Consider the following 21,171-nt stretch of genomic DNA (forward strand, 5'->3'; position numbering starts at 1 on the left):
TTGAAAAAAAATCGAATTAGTGATTACGTTAAAACTCGTAAAATTGACCTTTTTTTGTCTTAAAATCCATAGCTTAAATTTATATAATAACGAGTCAGATTCTCCTCTTAACAGACGTAATTACGTTAAATTTTTGAAATTACTAAAAGGTTATGACACCGTCCTGAATAACAATTGCCGGAGCTAAGAACGCCTCGAATCTCGGTACCATCATATCCAACTTGCCGCCTATATAAGGGTCCCAAAATGTTGAATAATTTTATATATCTGAAGCAGCTCATCCACAAAAATCGAAATTGTATATAATATACTTTGTTACCGTGCGTCTTTCCACGAGTTACGTTCTGCAAGACGTACTAAGTCGTTCAGACGCCTTAAATAGACAAGAGGTTTAAATTTCCATCGCGTCTCGTTCGTTCAGAACGAAACAAATTTAGTACTGGGGGGGGGGGGGGGGGGGGTCCTCACAAGGAACATAATATTACGTCTATTTATGTTTCCTACTTATTGTATAACACAAGTCATTACCAATTAAAATAATCACAATGTTGTGGTAAATATATTAACAATAAACTCTTTAACTGGCAAAACTTATCACATTAGTTTTTATTCTGCATTTTTCTCAGTTGCTCCTTCAGAAGTCCACCAAAATGGGAATTAATGTCTTCGTCATCCGAACCTGGTAAAAATAAGTCTATTAACACACGTTCTTTAATGCTATTTCGTAGCTGAATAATTAACTTTTTTTAAAAAAAGGGTAAAATATTGTCCGACTACAAACGTGACAGAGAACTAAAAAAAGTTTGAGGCAGAAACCTTAAAATGCTGTATAAATGAATACTTTTTAGATATTAAATGGGATTTTATTAACTATTGATGGTATTTAATAGCAAAATAAATTAGTCTTACCATCAGATGTATTACCTTCGGAACCCAGACCTGAATTTGCTGACGACGTATATTTATTATTTCCTCGATCAATTCCCTGAAGAGCTGGTCTCTGACGCCCATAAGCAGGAGCCCTCTCTGATTGCCTCTTAGAATCATCGTCTAACCCCGTATCCTCAGCTTTTTCACGAGCTCGAGCCAAAATGGCTCTCAGTTCTGACGATCGCGCAGTTTTGTACTAAATCGCAAAATAAATAACACATTTTTTTTAAAAAAAAAACTCACTGGTTATAACTTCAATAAATTTCAAAATACAATAGGTAAACAACATTCTTTAATTACTAAAACAAATTCAGTCCCATTCATCAAAAACTCAATTTGCCGAAGCCGTAACTCACCCCTGAAACATTTCTCTGTACTGTAAGCTGCGAGTCGAGGCGTCGACCCTCGTCTTTGCCGCAGTGTTTCTCCAATTGGGATTTTGTCAGAGATAAAAGCTCATTTCCCGTCATGCCATGCAGCTGTTTGCGAAGCCTAAAATCGGACAAACTTCCTTAATAACACGCCACAATCGTACGGCGTCAAGAAATAACGATAACGACAAAATTATCAAACACAGGATACAACAAATGCATACAAAATTTTGATCAGAAAATCACTTTAAAGACCTAGACATAAACGGTAGAATTAAAAAAAAATATACGAGGTTGTGGAACAAATTCTGATTGTGGCTCAGGACAGGGACCAGTGCTGTTGTGAACATGGTGATGAACCTTTGGGTCCATAAACGACAGGTGACCATAAAAAACTTCCAACTTGCCTTTCACTGAAGCCTTTCGCATGAAGCCAGTTCTGTACTTCAGCTGGATCAGAGGTCTGAGTGATAAATACCTCTGGAGTTTTTACGATATCCAGATTGTGTTTCTTGTCCCGAAACAATGTCAAAACTGTCTTCAGTTCTTCGTGCAGGTCCTGGCTACTATGAGCTAAAATAAAGCACAGAGAATTACGCTGATAACCTCGTGTGCTGTTATATTGCTTCTGTTGGAAAGAAGTGAGGTTATGTCTGCTGAACTGTGGTTGCTAACGGACCTATTGCTCAAGCCCTAGATGATACAAGTGAAAATGAAAGTAATCTAATGGAAAAACCAAAAACGTCGGAGAAAAAACTGTCCCAGTGACTTTTCCCACCACAAAGTCCACATGGACTGTCCTGGGTGCTAATCCGGGGCTCTAGTCAGAAGTCACGGAGTCTGAACTATGGCGCACATTTTTATACGCGGAAGACACGAGATAAAGTCGCAAATTCTAAATAATTGTTGAATAAAGGATTAAAAACAAACTTCTTTCATAAAATATACTTACTGAAACCTCAAAATATTCCCCCCTGCATAATTGCCAGCGACCAAAGAGAGATTACAATCTTGATCATCTACCGAGTCCATCTCTTAAAATATTTCAAATTATAACACAGACAATATAATGAATACAAAAATGCAAACCGTAGTCAAAATGTGTAAGGTATGCTTACCTCTGGAAAGGAGAGTCCCACTGCGTGATCGCGGATTTACAGGAGTACTGTCCGCAGGTGGAGGTGGAGGGGGCGGAGGAGAGACTGAATCTGCATCATTCCTACGCATCCGTGGAGTTGGAAGTCCATCTTCATCTGAACTTAAGTCGGAATCTTGACGATACTTTTCTGTAAGTCACCATAAGTAAGGCACCGCACAGGCGACTACAGAAAACTGGACGAGACAGGGATATCGCAAAAGACACAAGGACACCACAAAGCTTTGCAAGGAATGACACGATACAAAAGCCAACACACATTTAACACATACCAATTTATTTACTGGTACACGAATACATAGGTTAAGTTACATAAAACTATTAAAAATATACATTCACCATTAATAGTTAAGTTTCGTAATACTTTGTGTTAAAAATTAATCCTGACTATACAAGATATGAACAGTAACAGATCTTTGGAATATTAAACATGAAATAATGATTTGAATACATACGATACTCACAACTAAAAAAAAAATATATAGTACACGCTACAACGCATATGTCGGAAAAGTGAACTCTGCTTATACATGAAACCTAACCTCACTTCTTAGCGATTCCAGAATTAGAAAAAAAGGACTTTTGCAATCAACGTTATTAAGAATTTATATGCTTCGTGCCGCTGCGAGATTTTCATCTTATGATACCGGCATCGAGCTCGAAACCAATACGGTTACACCATTATTTAAAAATCTTCGAAACATTCCTTACGATTCTCATATCCACGAACCAAACACATATTAATAACTGTCATTAAAATTTGAAATATTTCATAAAAGTTGCTTCGTTTGAAAGGTTAGAAACCAGAGAACGTCTCAATACGAGAAGCACTACATTATTAATATAAAATTTGATCTGTAAGAAAAAAAAATACCTTTATCCCATACCCGTTCAAAGTAATCTTAATAGAATAACTTTCTCACCAATTACAAATCGCTGCCTCTTCATCATGTTGCACCTCTGAGCCACTCACACTACGACGTAATCTTAATATCAGCTAAGGACTGCAAGGAATTCTAAAAGGACGGTGCAAATATTTTTCCCGAAACAAGTATTAAAAAAAAAAAAATGTTGAAAAAATTACACATATTCTCGACCATCACACAAGCACACAAAAACCATTTCAAAATGAACAAAGAAAACGTGGAAGAGAACAAGCCTTGACTTATAAAATTTACGTTCGTTCCTTTCTGCACCTCCTCTCTTCGAGTCGGTGCTCGACAAAATTTTCTTTTGCGACGCGACCACGTCAGACACGATGAGACAGACTCTTCACAAAAGAAAAGACAGAGTACGGGGGGGAACGAAGCTGTTAATTAATTAGCTTCTTCCCTCTTTGAATAATACAAAAAATTACGTGTTAATTCATTAATATAATAATATAACATTAACATGTTAAATATGTTTATATATTTAATACTTTTGGCTCTTCTACACGACAAAAATTAACTTCAGCAATTAATAAATTCTTTCTTATATGATTTGAGGTCTTCGCGGGGGTGAGTCTGAAGATGTCTGTCTTCTGGGTTTAAGCGCCGTGTAGTCTAGTATAAGTTTACCGACGTTTCAGAGGTCTTTGCTGCCTCCATCATCAGGGCCATCACCCAAAAAACAGCCATCTTCAATAATTCATATGATGTCCGATCAATTAAAACACTGAAAATTACATGTTAAATAAAATACGAGCCTCAACATTAACATGAGTCCTGTTAAAAAGACCAGAGCTATAATTTTTTACATGAATGATCAACACAGATCATCCACCAATGAGATTTAACAACAGACATAAATCTGGCACGACACGCGCATCATACACAATCAGTCGACACAAGGGGAATTTGTAGCGCCGCAGTGTCAACACGGGAATAAACACAGCTACTAATCCTCAATCATTCTCCGAGTCTTGCCATTAATTCAACGTGGCTAATTTCACTACATATGTAAGCGGGCAATATATGCGCGCTAAACACACGAAGAAAATGTTTTCCGGATACGCAGCATTATATGAAGAACAACCTTACTGATTAAATCTGCATGAAATTCAAAGGACATGTTCTTAATTTAATGCAAAGATGTTTTTCTGGAATTACAATTACTCCGATGAAACTTTCACCATGAACGCACACAACAGCGAATGTTTCCCCCTTCTTAACCATTTAAAAGCTATTCGACTTATCAGATCACGTCATAATTCCAAGAAGATAACGCACATAAACCCACTATTCCATGTTTCAGCAACAACGACCGACTGCCTTTTCGTACCTCAAGGATATTAAAATAACGGAGACGAAGCACGTATAAGTTGGCCAGACTTCGTAACGTCACACGGATAAATGGAACAAGATAAACAAACCTTTTTCGTTTACTCCCATGTCTCATTATGGATCCTACATTTTGTATGATCACTCATATCAATGAAGGAAGGGTACGAGGAAGACCTCGTCGAACATTCCGACGGAAGCCTGGAGAGGCTGGAAACACTACAAAAAAACCTCTAATAGGTCAACTGATCCTGGTATAAACCCCGAACTTCCCGCCCACACCCCTCCTTCCCACGACGATCCACATTTTACATGCCGACATGTACGAACACGGTAATCGACAAATAACAAAAACGTATACCATAAAGCAGACCGATATTCAGATATCAACGGTGCCTTTAAATGTATATAAAATTAAAAGAGGACAGTAACGTAAAGAGCAATTATAAAATTACAGCTCATCCTAAGGGACTTACTGAATTAAGTGCTCTTTTCCAGCCATTACCAACCTTTCATTACACGGAATCAAATTTACCTTCAAAGTAAAGTAATGAATAAAACTAAGACTACACAGAATATCTCTACCAGCAATAACAACTTACGACGCAAACTCTCATAAATTGTGGGTTGAGCAAGTGTTCCGAACCTCCGTCTATTAAAGTGATTACCTCACCGTAATTTACCATCTTCCGATTTCGAAACAGCGAAATATAAACACATAAAGGACTAAGACGTTATTCCATTACAAAACTTTCAGTGCTTCTGAAAAGGCTTTATACTTTCTATAAAATGAGCTGTTATAAAAAATTACCAGAATGAACTGGTACATTAAAACGACCTACAGTGCAATGCACAAGCCACTTAACGCTCGCAAAGCGATCGAAATATCCTCACAACATTGTAACATGAAAATTTAAAATGGAAGACAACTTTGATATAAAAGACGACTACACCTCCACTACTTTTACTTCACTGGTGTGTGCAAAATCTGGAGTTTCCAAACCAAATGAAAATACAACCTTTACTACGTTCGTCCGTGGCAAAACCTGAAAACTGAAACTGGCCATAAACCTTAAAACGCTAGTTGATTATGTTTTGTGTAACTGAAGCGACACACTATGAATTTTAATTACAATTCCCGTACACCTCCGTCGCATAGGAATCCGCCTTACCAGTAGCAGAATAACGCGAAGAATGAGAAGTAGCAAACGGTCAGAATAAATCAGAATTGAAACATTTTTAAACAAAAGCTTACAATCGGCAATTTTAATCAATGTAAAGGTTTGGCTAGTCTGAATTACGAACAATGGTAATCAGCGGAGACATCTTACGCTACTCACAAACATTCTGCGTTTTGTCCCATTAGATATCGGACGCTGAGCCTGTATCCGTAAGTGTAGCGCGTTATTATTGTTTAAAGTTAAAGTAAAACATCGTTCATACTTTGTAATTAAAATTCATCTTAGTCACTGCTGTTATCAGAAAGACAGCCATATATATATATATAGAAAGTCCGCTTTGCAAACGACCCTATGGCTGCATGAGTATTAATAGTGAATATCAATAATATTCGCTGAAACAAATAATATTTTTAATTTGGTTGGAAAATGAAATTGTTGCGCGCGCGTAGGCACGTAAGCGGAGATATCATCGGACGACGGACTCCATAAATGTGCGAGTCACAGACACACAAAGTGCAACTAGAAGTATCGGAATTCACCTTTCTTGCCAAGCCTTTCCTTTCTCACCCAGTCTGCAGGTGCGGGCGGCGGTATCGGCGGCGATCGGGCGGGACGAGACATTTCTGTGGCATCCCGTGATGGATCCTAAAAAATAACACATCTTTGCTGTTCTGGTCCAAATCTATATAGCAGAGATCAAATCCCATTTCTCATATATCTAATTTTCTTAACCCTTCACCTTTAAAGCTCGATAACACTTGCAGCGTGTCCTCATGCGTTCTGCGCATTTTTAAGTATACACAGTGCTCATTATCTTTAATAGTGTTAATATTTCTAACATAATTTTAAGTCTTGTGTACAAATCTGCACTATTTCTTCTAATATCTAAACCGCTAATATAAATTGCCAGATAGTGGCCGACTGTTTAACTTCACAGAAATACTCACTTGGGATGGGTAATGTTTGTCATAGCCACGGGGTGGTGCGTACAGAGGGTTGCTAAAAACATCATTAGGATCGCCCCCTTGGTACGGTGTCACTATCGTGTGTGGTACGTGAGCCACCTGACCTCGCCAATTCCGAGCTTTCCACCACTTTCTGCTGTCGTCCACCACCTAAAGGAAACAATTAAGAAACACATCCGACACCTCTTTTTCTTACATACAAGAACAAACGATAATCACTTTCTCTAATTAATTTTTTTTAAAAAAATAATGCAGCCGACTCACCTCCAGGTATTCCCCACGAATCACCGTGAGTTCCTTATCGTTATTGGCCGTACGGGGATAAGTCACTTGTACTATTTTTGCGCCTCGTGACCGGAGATCATCCAAGAAGGAAGCCTGAGAACGCTCAAACCTCTGCTGCCCCTCCATCCCCACGGCACCTCCGTTGCGTTCAATTGAATCTGCAGAGATGTCGCTACGAGCACTCGGGTCACGATCATGCGGGGCGCCTGGCAAATCGCGCTCTGAACCGCCAGGACTAGGTGAACGGTCTCTACATAAAAAGCGAAAAATAAGGATCAAAACAATGCAGGTGTTTGAGAGCAAACATATAAGGCACAGACATAACTTTCAAACATTATATTAAAAAAAAAAGTGTAACAGAGCAATTTCAATTTTTTGGACTTTTTTAATCATCATTATGCTTAAGAAAATTAAGTAGATGGCTCTTCCTGTCCTCAGATGAACCCACACACAGCTGGGCCCCATTAGGAGGAGCTAATCTCGATCTGCGGACACATCTGTTTGTTATACTTTCAAATATATTACATCCCTGTTACAAAAAATTAAAAACTCTGAAACATACCTCTCCTCGCGGCCGTAGACATCTTGTCGTGTTCCATAGTTCCGATTGTCATATGCATAGCGTCCAGCCGCAGCAGGTGATGCCTCACGGCGCTCATATTCAAAATAATCACTGCTATAATGTGAGTCATCACGCTCTGCCTGCGCAACAAACATTACATGACTTAATAGGATTTGAGGTACTCATGGCCATGACCAAGAGTCTTCTGGGTTGTAGTGCCATGTGGAATAAAATGAGCTGTGACCTTAAAAATTAAATTTACCTTAAGAAATTAAGTTAATATAATTTTAAGAACATAATCACATTCAAATACATTTAGAGTGCAAAGGACCTGGACATCTTCCTTGTACGTCCCTTGAAAGAATGTCCTAAAAGTGAACTACTGTTTTTTGTTGTATAATTTACAAGCAACAAAGTTTTGTTCTTCTTTGAGAAATAAACCAACTCCAAAGCGACAGACACAATACATTAAAAGTCTAACTGCCGAGTGGGTTTCAGTAAATTTTTATTCCGTCCCACACATAAAATCTCACACTCACATCTTCAGCCCGCGAACGACTGCCTTCTGCCGCCACGGCAGCGGTCGTGCCCCCTGCACCAACGGGTGATGACATGCGCTCCCTTTCATCTGCCACCGGATATTCCGGCGACCAACCATCCAAGAACACCGGATGATACGGGGCAACATAACCCTTCCACTGATCCCTTGGAATAAGCCACGCATCTCCCAGTGAATGCCATAATTCCGTTTCTTTGCTTGTGACGCAATTAATGAGCAGGTTTACGGCTTCTCTGGTAAGCAGGGGTGACACCACTTTTGCAGGTAGATTAGGGCCGTAATGTGTATCGTGCGATGCGTCCACAATAAGCGCCAGGGGTGTGAATAAAAAGTGAACCAACTCTGGTGCGTTTGGATCATGGATATGAGCCTTCAGCTTTGCCTGTAAACGCAGTTTATAAGAATTTAAATAACGGTTCATTCACAAATGTACCAGCTGGTATTTCGACTAAATATTCGTCATTTTAATGTTAATCGCCAATCATACTAATTATGTGATGGCTATTAGCATTGCGTTAAAAATGTGTATTGAGATTGATAAGGTGCACAAACAAACATTCAAAACAAATAATATTTACAGTAGTTTTAGAACTACGCCAAGTTAGCTTAACGGCATTTAAGAGAATGGCTGAAAATGTCACCTCTTGCTCGGCGTAGCTTACCAGCAAGTTGAACGAAAGCTTAAACTTTTGAAAGATGTCGATAAATTCCAACTCCGGAGGCGGCTTAGCTCGCATAGTCAGCATACCATCTCCCAAATCCTTCTTCTTTGATTTCCGGTTCCTTCGACGAGAAGATTATAAAAATAAAATACTGCAATTTATCTATTTATATAATTATTTATAATTTATTTAACGACACTTTTTCAGCAGATCAGACTATATAGCATAGAATAAGGATAGTGAATAATGAATTGGAAAGGATGTGAAAGGAAGTGGTCATGGCCTAATTTAAGGTAAAATCCCAGCATCTGCCTAGGAGGACTGAGGAAAACAATGAAAAACTCAGGGTAACCGATATCCCCCGAATATGAAGCAGTGAGTGACAATCAGAAAGATTTTACCTACATTCAAAATACTGACTTATCTGTGGGTGAAGTTGAGGATGTTACAGCCTGAATAAAAAGTTCTCTTCCACCATTTTACTAGTAACGATTATAGAAAAATTACAAACTCTCAACCAGCCTTGACGTCATATTGTGTAACTCTCACATGTGAATAAGACATGATACGAATTCAGCTATTTCACTCAGAAATATTTACTTCATTCAACATAAAAGATGCACAACGATTAAAAAAAAAAAGAGCATAAATAATGCACAAAATCATAACGACAGAAATCAAAATCCACAGAGTTGCATATAAACAATGAATTCTGTCGATGCAACTAACCTGCGCCTGCGTTCCAGCTCCCTTGACGCAGCGGCTGCATGCTGCAATCTCGCGATGAATTTCTCGATGTCATCAAAGCAGTGGTTCAGTATTGTTACATCACGTTCGTACTTTTCACTGGAGGTGGAGCTCACTTCATCATCTCGGTTATGTGCCGGGAATACGACTCCAGTACCTGGACCAATCTCTGAATGCACTGGATCTGTAAGCATAATAATAGAAAAATTAAACATTTTTAGCGTACACTCATCAGAAGGGAAGGTGGGAGGTGAGACTTCTACTGTAATAACAATGCAATTCAAAGAGCCCAAAACACAAAATTACTTATCGGATTCCTCCAAAAGAACGGGGTCACAGTGAATGAATGCTCTATACCACGCCGTAGTGAACCAAATTATGATATAATTCATTGCGACTCATCGCCATAAACACTTCTGATGTATTACGTACGTGAACATTCATCAACGAATATCAGCCGACTGAAACAAATTATAGTAAAAAATACCACGGAAATAAATTCAATTAAAGATTTCTTATAACGGCTGGAGGACGCAAAAAAAAAAATCATAAAAGCCCACGGCAAGCGCGCCGTCTTAACTGCAAGTACACTAACGTAAATAAAAATCCACCAAATTGTAGACAGAGATCTATCCCGCCAAACCGTCAACCACATACCTGCACGACTCACCAGATTCTTTCCAATATGCAGGGAGACATTTTCCTTTTCCATAGAATTCTACCGACTTACAATCCCAAAACTCATCTGAATAACAACTACTGATGGAAGCCATCAGCACGGGGCACTCACTAGAGTTCAGGCACCACACATCAAACCACCATTTTCTAATCCTCTTTTAAAGTATCTATTGGACTAACACGCAACAACTGTGCAGTGCTGAGACTGTAGAACTAATGGTCAAGGCCTGAGTATGAGAATTACATGCATAATGGATAGAAGTAACTGGGTCAGGAAGTTCCCAGCCGGTGAAAGTTGCTGGCATTCCAATCCAAGCAGAAATAGGCTACTGCACGTTAGAGGAAACGAGTTACACATGCGGAATGAATGGGGAGGTGTGAGAGAGAGAGACAATAATGAAAGTGAAAGCAAAGGAAAGAGAATCAGAGCACAAGATTGGTGCCTTCCTGGATATTATTAAAAAAAAAAAAAATCTATTAAAAACTGTTCTCTCATTTTAAACGTTCAATTCATTAATTCCTTTCGATCAGCTGTTAGCATATGAAATGTTACAAATTAAAATACTGTACGCACAATGAGTTTCTAAAAAAAAAAAAAATTGTAGAATATAGCGAAAAATATCGCTGAACAGCAGCAGACAGAAATAAAAATTATTTTTAAATAGCGCTATAACGACAGGCTTTTCTAATGCATATACAAATTATGTTTTAAAATGGAACGCTAAACTGCTGAAAATTATCTAAAGAATCGTACACTTTAAAAAAAAAAAAGTGCTGTTTACATAAATGTTTGTCCCTTCATCAACAACAACATTTCACTGTCTGGCCAAATTTTTTTTAGACGAAACACCTTTTACGTAATCCTAGACATTTCAACCCATAATCCCTCTTCTAAAGTATGGTCATGGGCAGAGATACTGAGTTTCGAGGTTCTTTAATTCATTTTCCACACTCTAAATGCACCTAATCTGCGAAGCAAACATACTTCTGACTCACCCTGTATATATCAGTACATAACATGAGAAGAATGTTGAACTTCTGTGAAACAATGAATTGTAAGATCATCTATCAACTACCTTAATACCACACAGATAAGAAATTATCTCTCAGTAAATAAGTAAAAACAAATACTTACGGTGAGCAGCTGCGTTAAATACCGACACTTGTTCTCGAACGTTAACTCCATTTCCCGGAGGTTCTGGCGGGGGTGTGGCAGGAGGAGGGGGGATATGACGTGAACGCCGGCGAGCGGGAGCTTTACCGGCTCGTAATAACTTCAGATCTTCAACTAAATCCTGGGCAGAAATGCTTTGGCACTGAAAGAAAATTAGTTTTCACAGTAATACAAGTTTCTTCTGGTACGGGGTCGGAAAAAATAAATAAAAGATAAGATTAAGAACTATTACATAACAGAAACCTCTTTTTTCAATGGTATCTGAAGCGAATATCTTTGTCACCTATATCTGAGATAATCTAATTAACTTAATGCTTTATACGCTTCAAAATCGCAGGATCAGGTAATACAATGCTAAAATGAGATTTAACGTATCTCGAACAGAGGTCATTAAAAAAATTAAAAAAAATGTGATGCTCAAGACAAAGCTAAGAGACGTAGATCATCCATTTTATTTTACAGATTAAAGATTTGAAGGAGAAAAAAAAACCAGTTCTTGTTCATTCCACCGGAAGAAAAGTCCAACATTCAATAACAGCAAAATAGTATAACGTAATAAACTTCCTTATACCACACGCACCTGGAAAATGTGCATTTCAGAACGCGAGCCTAAACGTTCTGCCCGTTCATCGCCCACGATGAACACGAGAATGTTGTTGTATATCTCCATGGGATCATGGCTTGTAAACGCTGTAGGTTCCTGGATCAGAGCAACTGGAAATCTTTCCATCACCGCCTGCGTAAAAAGATTCCTATCAACTATTCTCCCTCAGAGACATATAACAGATGCTAATTGTCAATGTTATACGCAATGTTTATGAAACATGATCTCTCACTTCAATTGCATGTCGGGATAAAATAAAGCAAAATAAAATAGAACGGAACAAAAGAAAATAAAACCAAACACAACAGAACCGAAGAAATAACTAAATTTATCCAAGATTTACAGCAAATATAAAAAAAAAAAGCACTTCTTACCCCAGTTTCGTAATCCATGATAAGTACCCATGACATGTCAAGTCTCAGCTGCATTTTCTGCGACCAGATTCCGTTGGACTTTTCAAGCTGAAGAAGCCTGCGCATGCCGTCGGCAGGATAGACGATACCAGTTTCTTTGGCGACCGTGAATGTTGCCAGATGCTCCATGAGATACGTGGGTGCCTCTTCACTACTCTGGGGGCCATCTGTAAACAGAAAATCAACACTACCATAAGTATAAAAAAAAAAGACACTTGGAAGGAGACGAGGTATAGCTCCTACTCATTCTTACTGTCGGCACTAGACGGGCGAGTGGTCAGCATTACGCCCCGGCTAGAACAAAAATCCTCTCCCTCCGTCGGCGATCAAACTCCAGTTGGCCGGTTCGTAGTCAGTCACTATACTGGACCGAGCTACCTGATTGATACCGTATAAAAATACTAAATGATGCATAAAAAAAACAATTACATTTATCTATTCAAGGTTTATTTGACGAATCTTTTCGTAACAAAGACTATACACGCGTGAGAAGAGAACTTCACGTTACTTTAACACCTGTTCCTTCTTATCCAACTGCAATTATTAAATAAATAACCCGAGATACTGATGCGTCACTTATATTACGTCTGCAGCATTGCCAAAAGCCACACCTCAACCTCAACAAATTTATCCCTATTATAAAAAAAGTTATTAATTACCTGGTGAGTAGCCATTGGAATGTACACTCGAGCGATGGTACGGCATCATAACAGAGCGGTCTAGGGAATACGCTGAGCTGAAACCAAAAAAAGGCAAATATCCAGCTTGATAAAAGAGATTATAGCGACGAAGTAACTAGACCTTTAAGCAAGTGAAGTATTTTTATTGTCCTGATCATGTACTGACACCTTTACAATTGTTTCTGCTATCAAGATTAAGAAACTGCTCAAATATATCATGACAGATAAGCTTGTAGGAAGTTAAGATACTGATAACCAACTGGCTTCAAATTCTAAGATAAAATTCCATATGTGTGAAAACATACGTAAAAATAACTTTGTTAATTAGCGTGTGATTTAATAAAAATCAACTATCACATTATGCTATTGCAGTAATACAGCGCCACTGTGTTTGAAGTAGCTGCAAGTCCAATCTAAATTTATCTATAATGGGACCCACCCCATTCTTTTGTTTCTTATTAATCCCGCAACAGATTTCAACAAAAGATATCAGACCCACATTAATGTCAAACGCGGAGTCAGAGATTTTAGTACCGAATCCACAGCCCTGATTCAAACTCACTTGTAGCTGTGTGCGTCCCAGCTATGCTCCGGTGACGGATGCCCTTCAACTCCCGGCATGACTCCCCTCTACTCCAGGGGCTAGAAAGCCAAAATTTTTTAATGCAACTGGATCGTATCATTAAACACGCTGGCACAATTCTATTTTTCACTTTAAACCATATTGATCTCAAGTTTACATTATTTCAGGTTATAAATGACTGAAAATATGTGTAAAAACACAGGCACACACGAAATCATATTCTGAGCTGGAGAAAGGATGAGATATAACTGCTTGGCTGCAAAAGAAGGAATATTTCAAAGCTAAATTACTGATACTTTCCACTGGCAAAACATCCTCAAGAATGAGGCACGACTATTTCATTAATAATTTGTGTTACATAATCCCACATAATTCTAGTATAGGTAATTTGTTTACATCACTTAGTTTTTTAAGTACTTCCAAAATATTGTGTATTTTTACATAAGCTCCAATTGAATATTAAAAGTGTTATCACAATCAGCTACATTTACACTATTATTTCCATAATTTTAATATTAAAACTAGAACTAGCTCTTGCTGAAAAACATTTACAAAAATTGAAAATTTATCATACATTCAAGATGATACCATGCACATTAAGTGTACAGTGTAGTGTGGATAGCACCATCTTAAAGTTTACCTTATGCTGTTCATGGCAGACTAATGGTGGTTCAACACACTTAAAAAGGCATTTATAAAATGTGTAAAATGGAAGTCTGCTCTTAACACGCTGAATAGTGGCTAAAAAAAGTGGTGTCATCAATTTTCAAATTTGACCAAGAATTAATTAAATTCTAATGACAACAAAGACACTGAGGAGAACTCAGGTTCCAATGAATTGCCAACCCCAATTAGTTTAAAATAATGCCTAAAATATACCACAGTATTGCCTCTGGGAAAATTATAACAATTTGATTTTATTTGATTCGGCAATGTTCACAGGAGACCGTCGACCAACCGGGTCTTATTTCTGCGAGCACGAAGACAGTAAAGTTACTAAACAAGGATCCATCTTGCTGGGAGTGCCAATATTTACATAAACGGGCTTTACGTTACAAAATTAAAAATAAATCACATATGCTAAGGAATACAGGTCACGACATTAAGGTCAAATAAAATATTAAAAAAGAAGTTCGTTTTGCGTTCCGTAAACCGGACGTCACGAAACATATTCACAAGTGCGTCGTTTCTCACCAAACACAGTCACCAATACCAATCTATCGGAACGGGCCAATATGGGAAACGAATGGCCGCGCCCAGCTCTATGCGATGGAATGTCACAAATGTTCGAAGGTCTTGACAGCAAATGACGGCTTGTTTAAGAACAATACTGAAACTGGTTGGATTTGTATTTTACAACTGGCAGATTCCGTTACTTCATCTCCAACAAACAAAATAGTACAGTACAAAATCTACAATACAACAAATTCCAACAATTTTATGGACTTACACGATAATAACCAAACTCCATACTATGCACTGAACTTTCACGAATATATATTTTAAATATAAGATATGATTTTTTACTTTAACTCGGTAATACAACGTAACAACGCCGTTCACTTAGAATCACCACTTTATCACATCTGTACTAATCAAAATGATTACGAAACTAAATCTACAGGTGGTTCTCACCAACGCACTTAACAACCCACGTACACAATACAACCTTCATATCCCAAACACGCCATACGTATGGTTTGGCGCTAGTATCGTTCTCGCCTTGTGGAACTACGATCATTGTAAGTTGGTATCTCTGAGTATGAATGATTATTCGTAATTGCGGAGAAAGAAGTAGGCGTAAGCAAAGTTATGTGGTTTTTAGAAGCCAATTAAACCTCTGCTACATTAATTTCGTTTAATTACGAATTTCTGAATATTCTCAGAAGTTAGTCAAAACAGTTCTGAATGCCACGAAAGGCAAGTAACATATATATTGCCGTGAGGTATTTGGAGCTCGAGACGTTCTGACGTCGGAAGGAAGTCATGTCGGAATTCCAACGCATGAGTTACTGCAATGACGTTCACTTCCGTATTATAGGTGTCCGTAATTACAAGACTTGCGCACACAACGTTTATTTTAGTACCTGTCCTGCGAGAACAAAGTGAAAATTCGGCAGGGTATTTTCACACAAATTGCATAATAATTTTGGTCCCTTGCTGAACAACGATATTATATAAGCTGACCTTCAGAGTAGACCATAACACGTATATTATAAGATTCCACACAGATTGGAATGTTGAAGTTATACATGTCTTCTGTATTCAGAAGTAGTTTCTATTGGCATAAATAATGAATACTGAATGTAGTATTGCACCTATAATATGCCAATCAGATAATATACAAAGGCTAATTTGACCTTCACTTTGGAACAAAGAATTTAAAAATTCTCACCACGTAATTTGTGAGGAACCTCAGTAGCACACCACTTTAAAAAAGCACTGTATAATTATATTACACTAGTAAACTTATCAGTTTCATTGGACATAAAGTGAAGCCTTCATTTGAAGAGAAGACTATGACATAGGTCTGAATTCTTTGTAATCTTATCTTTCCTGAGATAAGACACATTGTTCTGCTTAATCCATTACTGAATTAATGATATTTCCTAACAACTCATAGAATTATTAAATATTTGATAAATAAAAAATTATGTGAACCTTACAAACAACCCTTAAAATAATTACAATATGAAATTTAGGAAAAGCATTTTGTAACCACATTGGATAGCTATCCTATTTTCCATTGTCTCGAGTATGTATTCGTATTAAGGAGTAATAAACTGTACCATTTGAAGATTATCACTTAGCATTGCTCACAATTAAATACTTAATTCTGGAAAGGACTAATTTAATCATTATTAATCAGTATTACTGTCAGGATATTGACAAACATCTACTTTTAATTTTTTCCCCCCTGAAAATATCAGAGGTCTGATCGTCTGATACATATCAGTGGATATGACACAAAAAAGAAACTCATCCCTAAACCCAAGAACATTTATGTTTAAAGTATCACCTGCAGCACAGTAATTAGTTTCAAAGGAATTCATTAGTATTTTACCCATTTATATAAGAATGTCCCCACTTAATGGTACCTGGACCTTGTCGTGGAGGTGGGGCTTGAGTACCTCAGTGACCCCAAGAGCTATGCTGGTGGTAGCATGGCTACTGGTAGGGCCTCCCTAGCCAGATTGGTCAAGGGGGAGAGGTCAGACTAAGACAGGTACCCTGGTCTTCCAGATTGGGGGTTGGTCGCAAGGCTAAAACCTTGCACCGTAAAAAGGAAATGTTTCGAAACCCCGATCAAAGCCTCCGACAGACGGATCTAACAGAGGACCGAATGGAAGAGGAGAATTGAGGAGGCCATGGACCGAATACGGACGGGAGAGCCATAGAAGATGAAGAAAGAAGAATGTGTGAATACAAATTTTTATTTCAATCATTAAATGATGATGATTAACATAAGAAAATACTAACTTAATTTTTCTTAATCATGCAAGACATGGTGTAATATCCTTTCCTTTTTTTCTAGGAAAAAACCATGTGGTTTCATGTTCTTATGATGAAAATTCAATAAAGAAATTCTTACAAATATTTGTTTTTCCTGTGGGTGGCAATATATATATAAGCCCTTTGCAGACCCAACCGTTCAAACACAAGCAGTAAAAGAGAGGTCGAGCCTGTAACTTCAAATATTACATGATTTTTCTGCGTAACAATTTCAGCCAGGGCTCCGTGTCATGGTGTCGGTCCATCACGAAGCTTCTACCTACACAGGACAATATAACACAGAAACATTCATGATTTGAGTGGGATCTGAACCCACAATCCCAGTATTCACGTCACCACAAGACCCACGACTTAGACCACACAACCAGTGATATTCGACATGATTGGTCAAATTAATTTTCAAGGGTTTTTTTTTATACACAAATGTGAGAAATATTCAATCTATTGAAAGACACGAGATGGGGGAATTTCAAAGGCATTATTAATTTCTTACTTTGCGTAAAGTATACCTCAAAAACCTGTCACCTGGATATGCTTCTGAAGGAACCAGCTTCTTTTAAAGGAAAGAAACTTAAATATTTATTTATAGTTTATTTAAGAATGCTTTTTCAGTGTCAAATGAGAGGATAATAGTGAATTATGAATTGAAAATGATGTGGCAGGAAGCGGTCATGATCTAATTTAAGGTACTATCCTGAAATTTGAATGGAAGGACTGAGAAAAATCATGAAAAGCCTGAGTCGGGATATGTGCCCTTTGGGCCAAGATTTTAACGTGGGACCTCCCAGAGATGAACCTTAAAATATAAACTTATTAAAAGAGAAATGTTTATAAGTGGATCTTCTTAAGATGTTAGTAAATCTGCAAACTTTACAAAAAAAAATTCAGTGTGAACTCCTGTTACCATCTACTTTATCATTCATCAGTATAAAATTATACCATTTTAATTAAATTAATAGAAATAGTTCTGACTGGTGGTTTTTCATACTCGCATACTCTTTAGACGTGACAAGGTTGCTAAATTGAGAAGTCCTCGTGACTGCTTCTTCGAAGCTTTATCCTGTACCGTACAATCAGGAAAACGGCGGCTGTAAATATGCGGATACGATTCTTGAAACTGCAATAAAATAAAGGTACAGACATTTTAATTAAATTAACTTATAAAATTTATAAGAAATACACAAAAACAACGTTGTTGTGAATATTTCAAATAAGCATTTGTGGATTGAGAACAATGGGTGACCCTTCAGATCAGACTGAGAATGGGGACAAAAAACGTCCGCTATGCAAAAATTCCAAACTTTACAAAAATCATTCCAGAACTATGTATTCCAAATACAGTAGCAAATTGCATTTTGTGAATAAAAAATACCCATAGTTATTTACTAAATACCAGATATGTTTCAGATTTTTAGTGAACGTACAAATATGATTTTAATGTATGTATAATTTAAATGAGAAAGAAAAATTAGTCAGGACTAACATTCCACGTAACAGTGGATACAACTGTGATATGCTCACCATTTTTAAACGTTTCCTTTTCTCCTTAGGAGCCATCTTGCAGTCTGAAAGTATTTGTTCAAGCAACTCCGAGAGAGCAAGTTGTGAACCCGTGAGTCTCTGATGTTCAAACTGCCGGCTAGACACTTGCTGGCAATATGTCACACTGCCACTTTTACAATTTTCCTGCAATGTCACCAGTTTATATAAACTTTCCCACAGCTCCCACTTTCATTCAAGAAAATAGAGCCGCCCCAATAAGAATTTTTATTTCAATTTCTTGAGTTTTGATTGTTCAAGAATAAAATGTCTGCAACTGCCCTGCCACCACAAGGAGAGGGGGGGGATTTACATGTTGAAATATGAAACGGTAAACATATCAAATGCAGAAAATTCAGCTTTCAGCATTGTCATGAATTCCTTTCACTGTCGATCTAACTGGTCTTGGCACAATAAAGGTTAAAATGCAATACGCATTGTCTGAAGAGTTCAAGGACATCCAGCAGTCACCAAATGAAAAATTTGAAATAAGCCTCCCAAATAACCAGTATCATTCTACATAAACCTTCTTCCGACAACATTAATATTTCCAAAACATTCCTCCCTAAGACTTATATTTGTTATCAAGTGTAAATTTACTCACACTGTCTGTTTGTTGTCTGGATACAATAAACTGAACTTCAGTTGCCAAGTCACTTGGTATGCTGAGTACCAACTCATGGTGAGACATGAGGAAATACACAATTCTGCGTGCCAAAGAGATATCAAAATCGGCTTCACGTTCACTGCGTAAAATTGTAGGTGTGAATATATCTACAACCTAACAACAAAAATCACTATTAATAAAAGTGAAGTTACAAAATCAAAGGTATATTTCAACCATCGAGACTGTAAATTAAATTTCACTTATGACGGCATAAACGACATGCCACTTTTTTCTCAGAATTAAGCTACTGGCAAACTGTACAACAGATAGCTGTCCTAAAAAATAATGTTTAGATTAAAAGTAGATAAGATACTACTTCTGCAAAAGGTTTCAAATTCTTAATGTGACCTAAGAGTGGACTCCACAAAACACAAAATATAACATAAAGTAAATAAGTGTTAGTAAAGTTCAGTATTTATGAATCTATCAGCTACAACGTATTTATGCATGAGACTTACATCTGTCTGAACACAGAGAGAACGGTGCAAATTCCATTGATTCATGAAATGCAGAAGATACCGAAGTTGAATGCGGTTGTACACGGGAATGCACAAAAGCAAAAGTTGTGTGACGGTAACCATCAATTTCTCCCCATTTTCCCCAAAGTTCATATGCACTACTCCACCTACAGGAAAAAGAAATAGCAAGAAATAATATCACCTGTCCCTCACACTACCAAGATGTCAGCTGGAATTAAGCACCCTATACTGTAAAAAACAAACATTACCGGTACTACAAGTTTCAAGTAGCCAGAAATTTTTACCATCAGATTTTGAAACTTTAATATCGATTGTAAAGTTAGAGGGCATATCAAAGAACGCAGGTATTTCATCTGAATTTTTATATGACGTCGTAGGTGTAATTTTTCCGGTTACATACTAATCACATGCCTCTGATATGCGCCAAACTTCTCGGCAAAATCCATGGGGAGCCTCTAAGCTAATGTTGTTCTACAAAGACACAGGCTGTTTAATCACATAATCCTGACGCCCAAGTGTAATCTGGTAAATATGGTAGTGTAAATGACAGAGTAATCATGAATAAAATACAAAAAAGAAAGTGGTCAACCCCTACTTTAATGCAATATCCAAACATTTGTCAGGCAAATGAGAGCGGCAAAAACCTTTGTCAGGACAACTGGCCTCTGCACCAAGATTCAAACCCCAGAACGTACTGAATACAAAGCAGAAGAGCTAGACCCTAACACTTAACTTCACATACCATTATTATTATTATTATTTACAATTATGTGTAAAATTCAAGAGGGGAACACTTTCCATTCCTTAAATCAAAATATTTAGAAGGAAGGAAACAATAAATAAAATATCATATATTAAATTATCATACACATTGCATGTATATCACATATTATACGAGGCTGAAAAAAGGAATAAATCATATTTCATACAACATACTTTTACAATTTGTAAACATATTGTATGAATACCTTACTGCATATAGCGAAAAAAAATGTCATTTTAATTATACAGTATAGTTACAAAAGGACTGTCGCAAGTCAGATGATTAAATTATTTCATAAAATTGCTCCCTGCTTTGAGCTTCAGAATCCGTAACTATAGCCCAGTCGTACTATTTTTGACAAAAATCACCACAGCAGTGTTTCATTACTGAGGTGGTACT

The 21,171-nt window shown here is 37.4% G+C and overlaps 2 protein-coding genes and 1 long non-coding RNA gene across 9 annotated transcripts in view; 1 reads left to right on the forward strand and 2 right to left on the reverse strand.

Moving 5' to 3' along the window:
• Positions 1–481: 481 nt before the first annotated feature.
• On the reverse strand, positions 482–16,349 carry LOC110839475 (epidermal growth factor receptor kinase substrate 8). Of its 5 annotated transcripts, none has more exons than XM_087354722.1 (18): positions 16,207–16,349; positions 13,791–13,870; positions 13,208–13,284; positions 12,510–12,715; positions 12,112–12,267; positions 11,493–11,673; positions 9,662–9,863; positions 8,933–9,053; positions 8,251–8,652; positions 7,712–7,851; positions 7,129–7,399; positions 6,847–7,014; positions 6,439–6,544; positions 2,420–2,587; positions 1,709–1,874; positions 1,287–1,422; positions 910–1,126; positions 482–679 (listed from the first exon to the last, which is right to left on the reverse strand). In XM_087354722.1, exons 2-18 carry the CDS (start codon positions 13,847–13,849, stop codon positions 600–602), a joined length of 2,856 nt encoding a protein of 951 aa, XP_087210848.1. In that variant the 5' UTR covers positions 13,850–13,870; positions 16,207–16,349; the 3' UTR covers positions 482–599. The 5 variants fall into 5 exon arrangements, with proteins under 5 accessions (XP_087210848.1, XP_021939379.1, XP_021939376.1 ...); XM_022083687.2 differs by lacking the exon at positions 16,207–16,349 and adding an exon at positions 15,262–15,508 and having other exon boundaries at positions 925–1,126; XM_022083684.2 differs by lacking the exon at positions 16,207–16,349 and adding an exon at positions 15,262–15,508.
• On the forward strand, positions 15,491–17,406 carry LOC110839480 (uncharacterized). Its single transcript, XR_002546495.1, has 2 exons — positions 15,491–15,553; positions 17,055–17,406. It is a non-coding gene; the product is annotated as an uncharacterized LOC110839480 (long non-coding RNA).
• LOC110839474 (DEP domain-containing protein 1A) overlaps positions 17,230–21,171 on the reverse strand; it is a 104,218-nt gene continuing 100,276 nt past the window's right edge. For all 3 annotated transcript variants that reach the window (XM_022083683.2, XM_087354721.1, XM_022083682.2), the window contains 4 exons: positions 19,989–20,155; positions 19,468–19,644; positions 18,846–19,010; positions 17,230–18,441 (listed from right to left, as the gene is read on the reverse strand). In XM_022083683.2, the coding sequence (XP_021939375.2) occupies positions 18,307–18,441; positions 18,846–19,010; positions 19,468–19,644; positions 19,989–20,155 (644 nt within the window). In that variant the 3' untranslated portion in view covers positions 17,230–18,306. The remainder of the gene's footprint in view (positions 18,442–18,845; positions 19,011–19,467; positions 19,645–19,988; positions 20,156–21,171) is intronic.

This window comes from Zootermopsis nevadensis, unplaced genomic scaffold (assembly GCF_977971745.1).
Source record: "Zootermopsis nevadensis isolate Lab colony 2312 unplaced genomic scaffold, Znev_1.0 Znev_ptg000023l, whole genome shotgun sequence".
NCBI lineage: Eukaryota > Metazoa > Arthropoda > Insecta > Blattodea > Termopsidae > Zootermopsis > Zootermopsis nevadensis.

Coding starts and splice junctions, on each gene's coding strand:
- LOC110839475 (XM_087354722.1), bottom strand. CDS start 13,849: ATGCCGGGAGTTGAAGGGCATCCGTCACCGGAGCATAGCTGGGACGCA. Junction 9,864..11,492: donor ATTTAACGCAGCTGCTCACC/GTAAGTATTTGT, acceptor TTATGCTTACAG/ATCCAGTGCATTCAGAGATT. Junction 7,852..8,250: donor GTCGTTCGCGGGCTGAAGAT/GTGAGTGTGAGA, acceptor TTTGTTGCGCAG/GCAGAGCGTGATGACTCACA.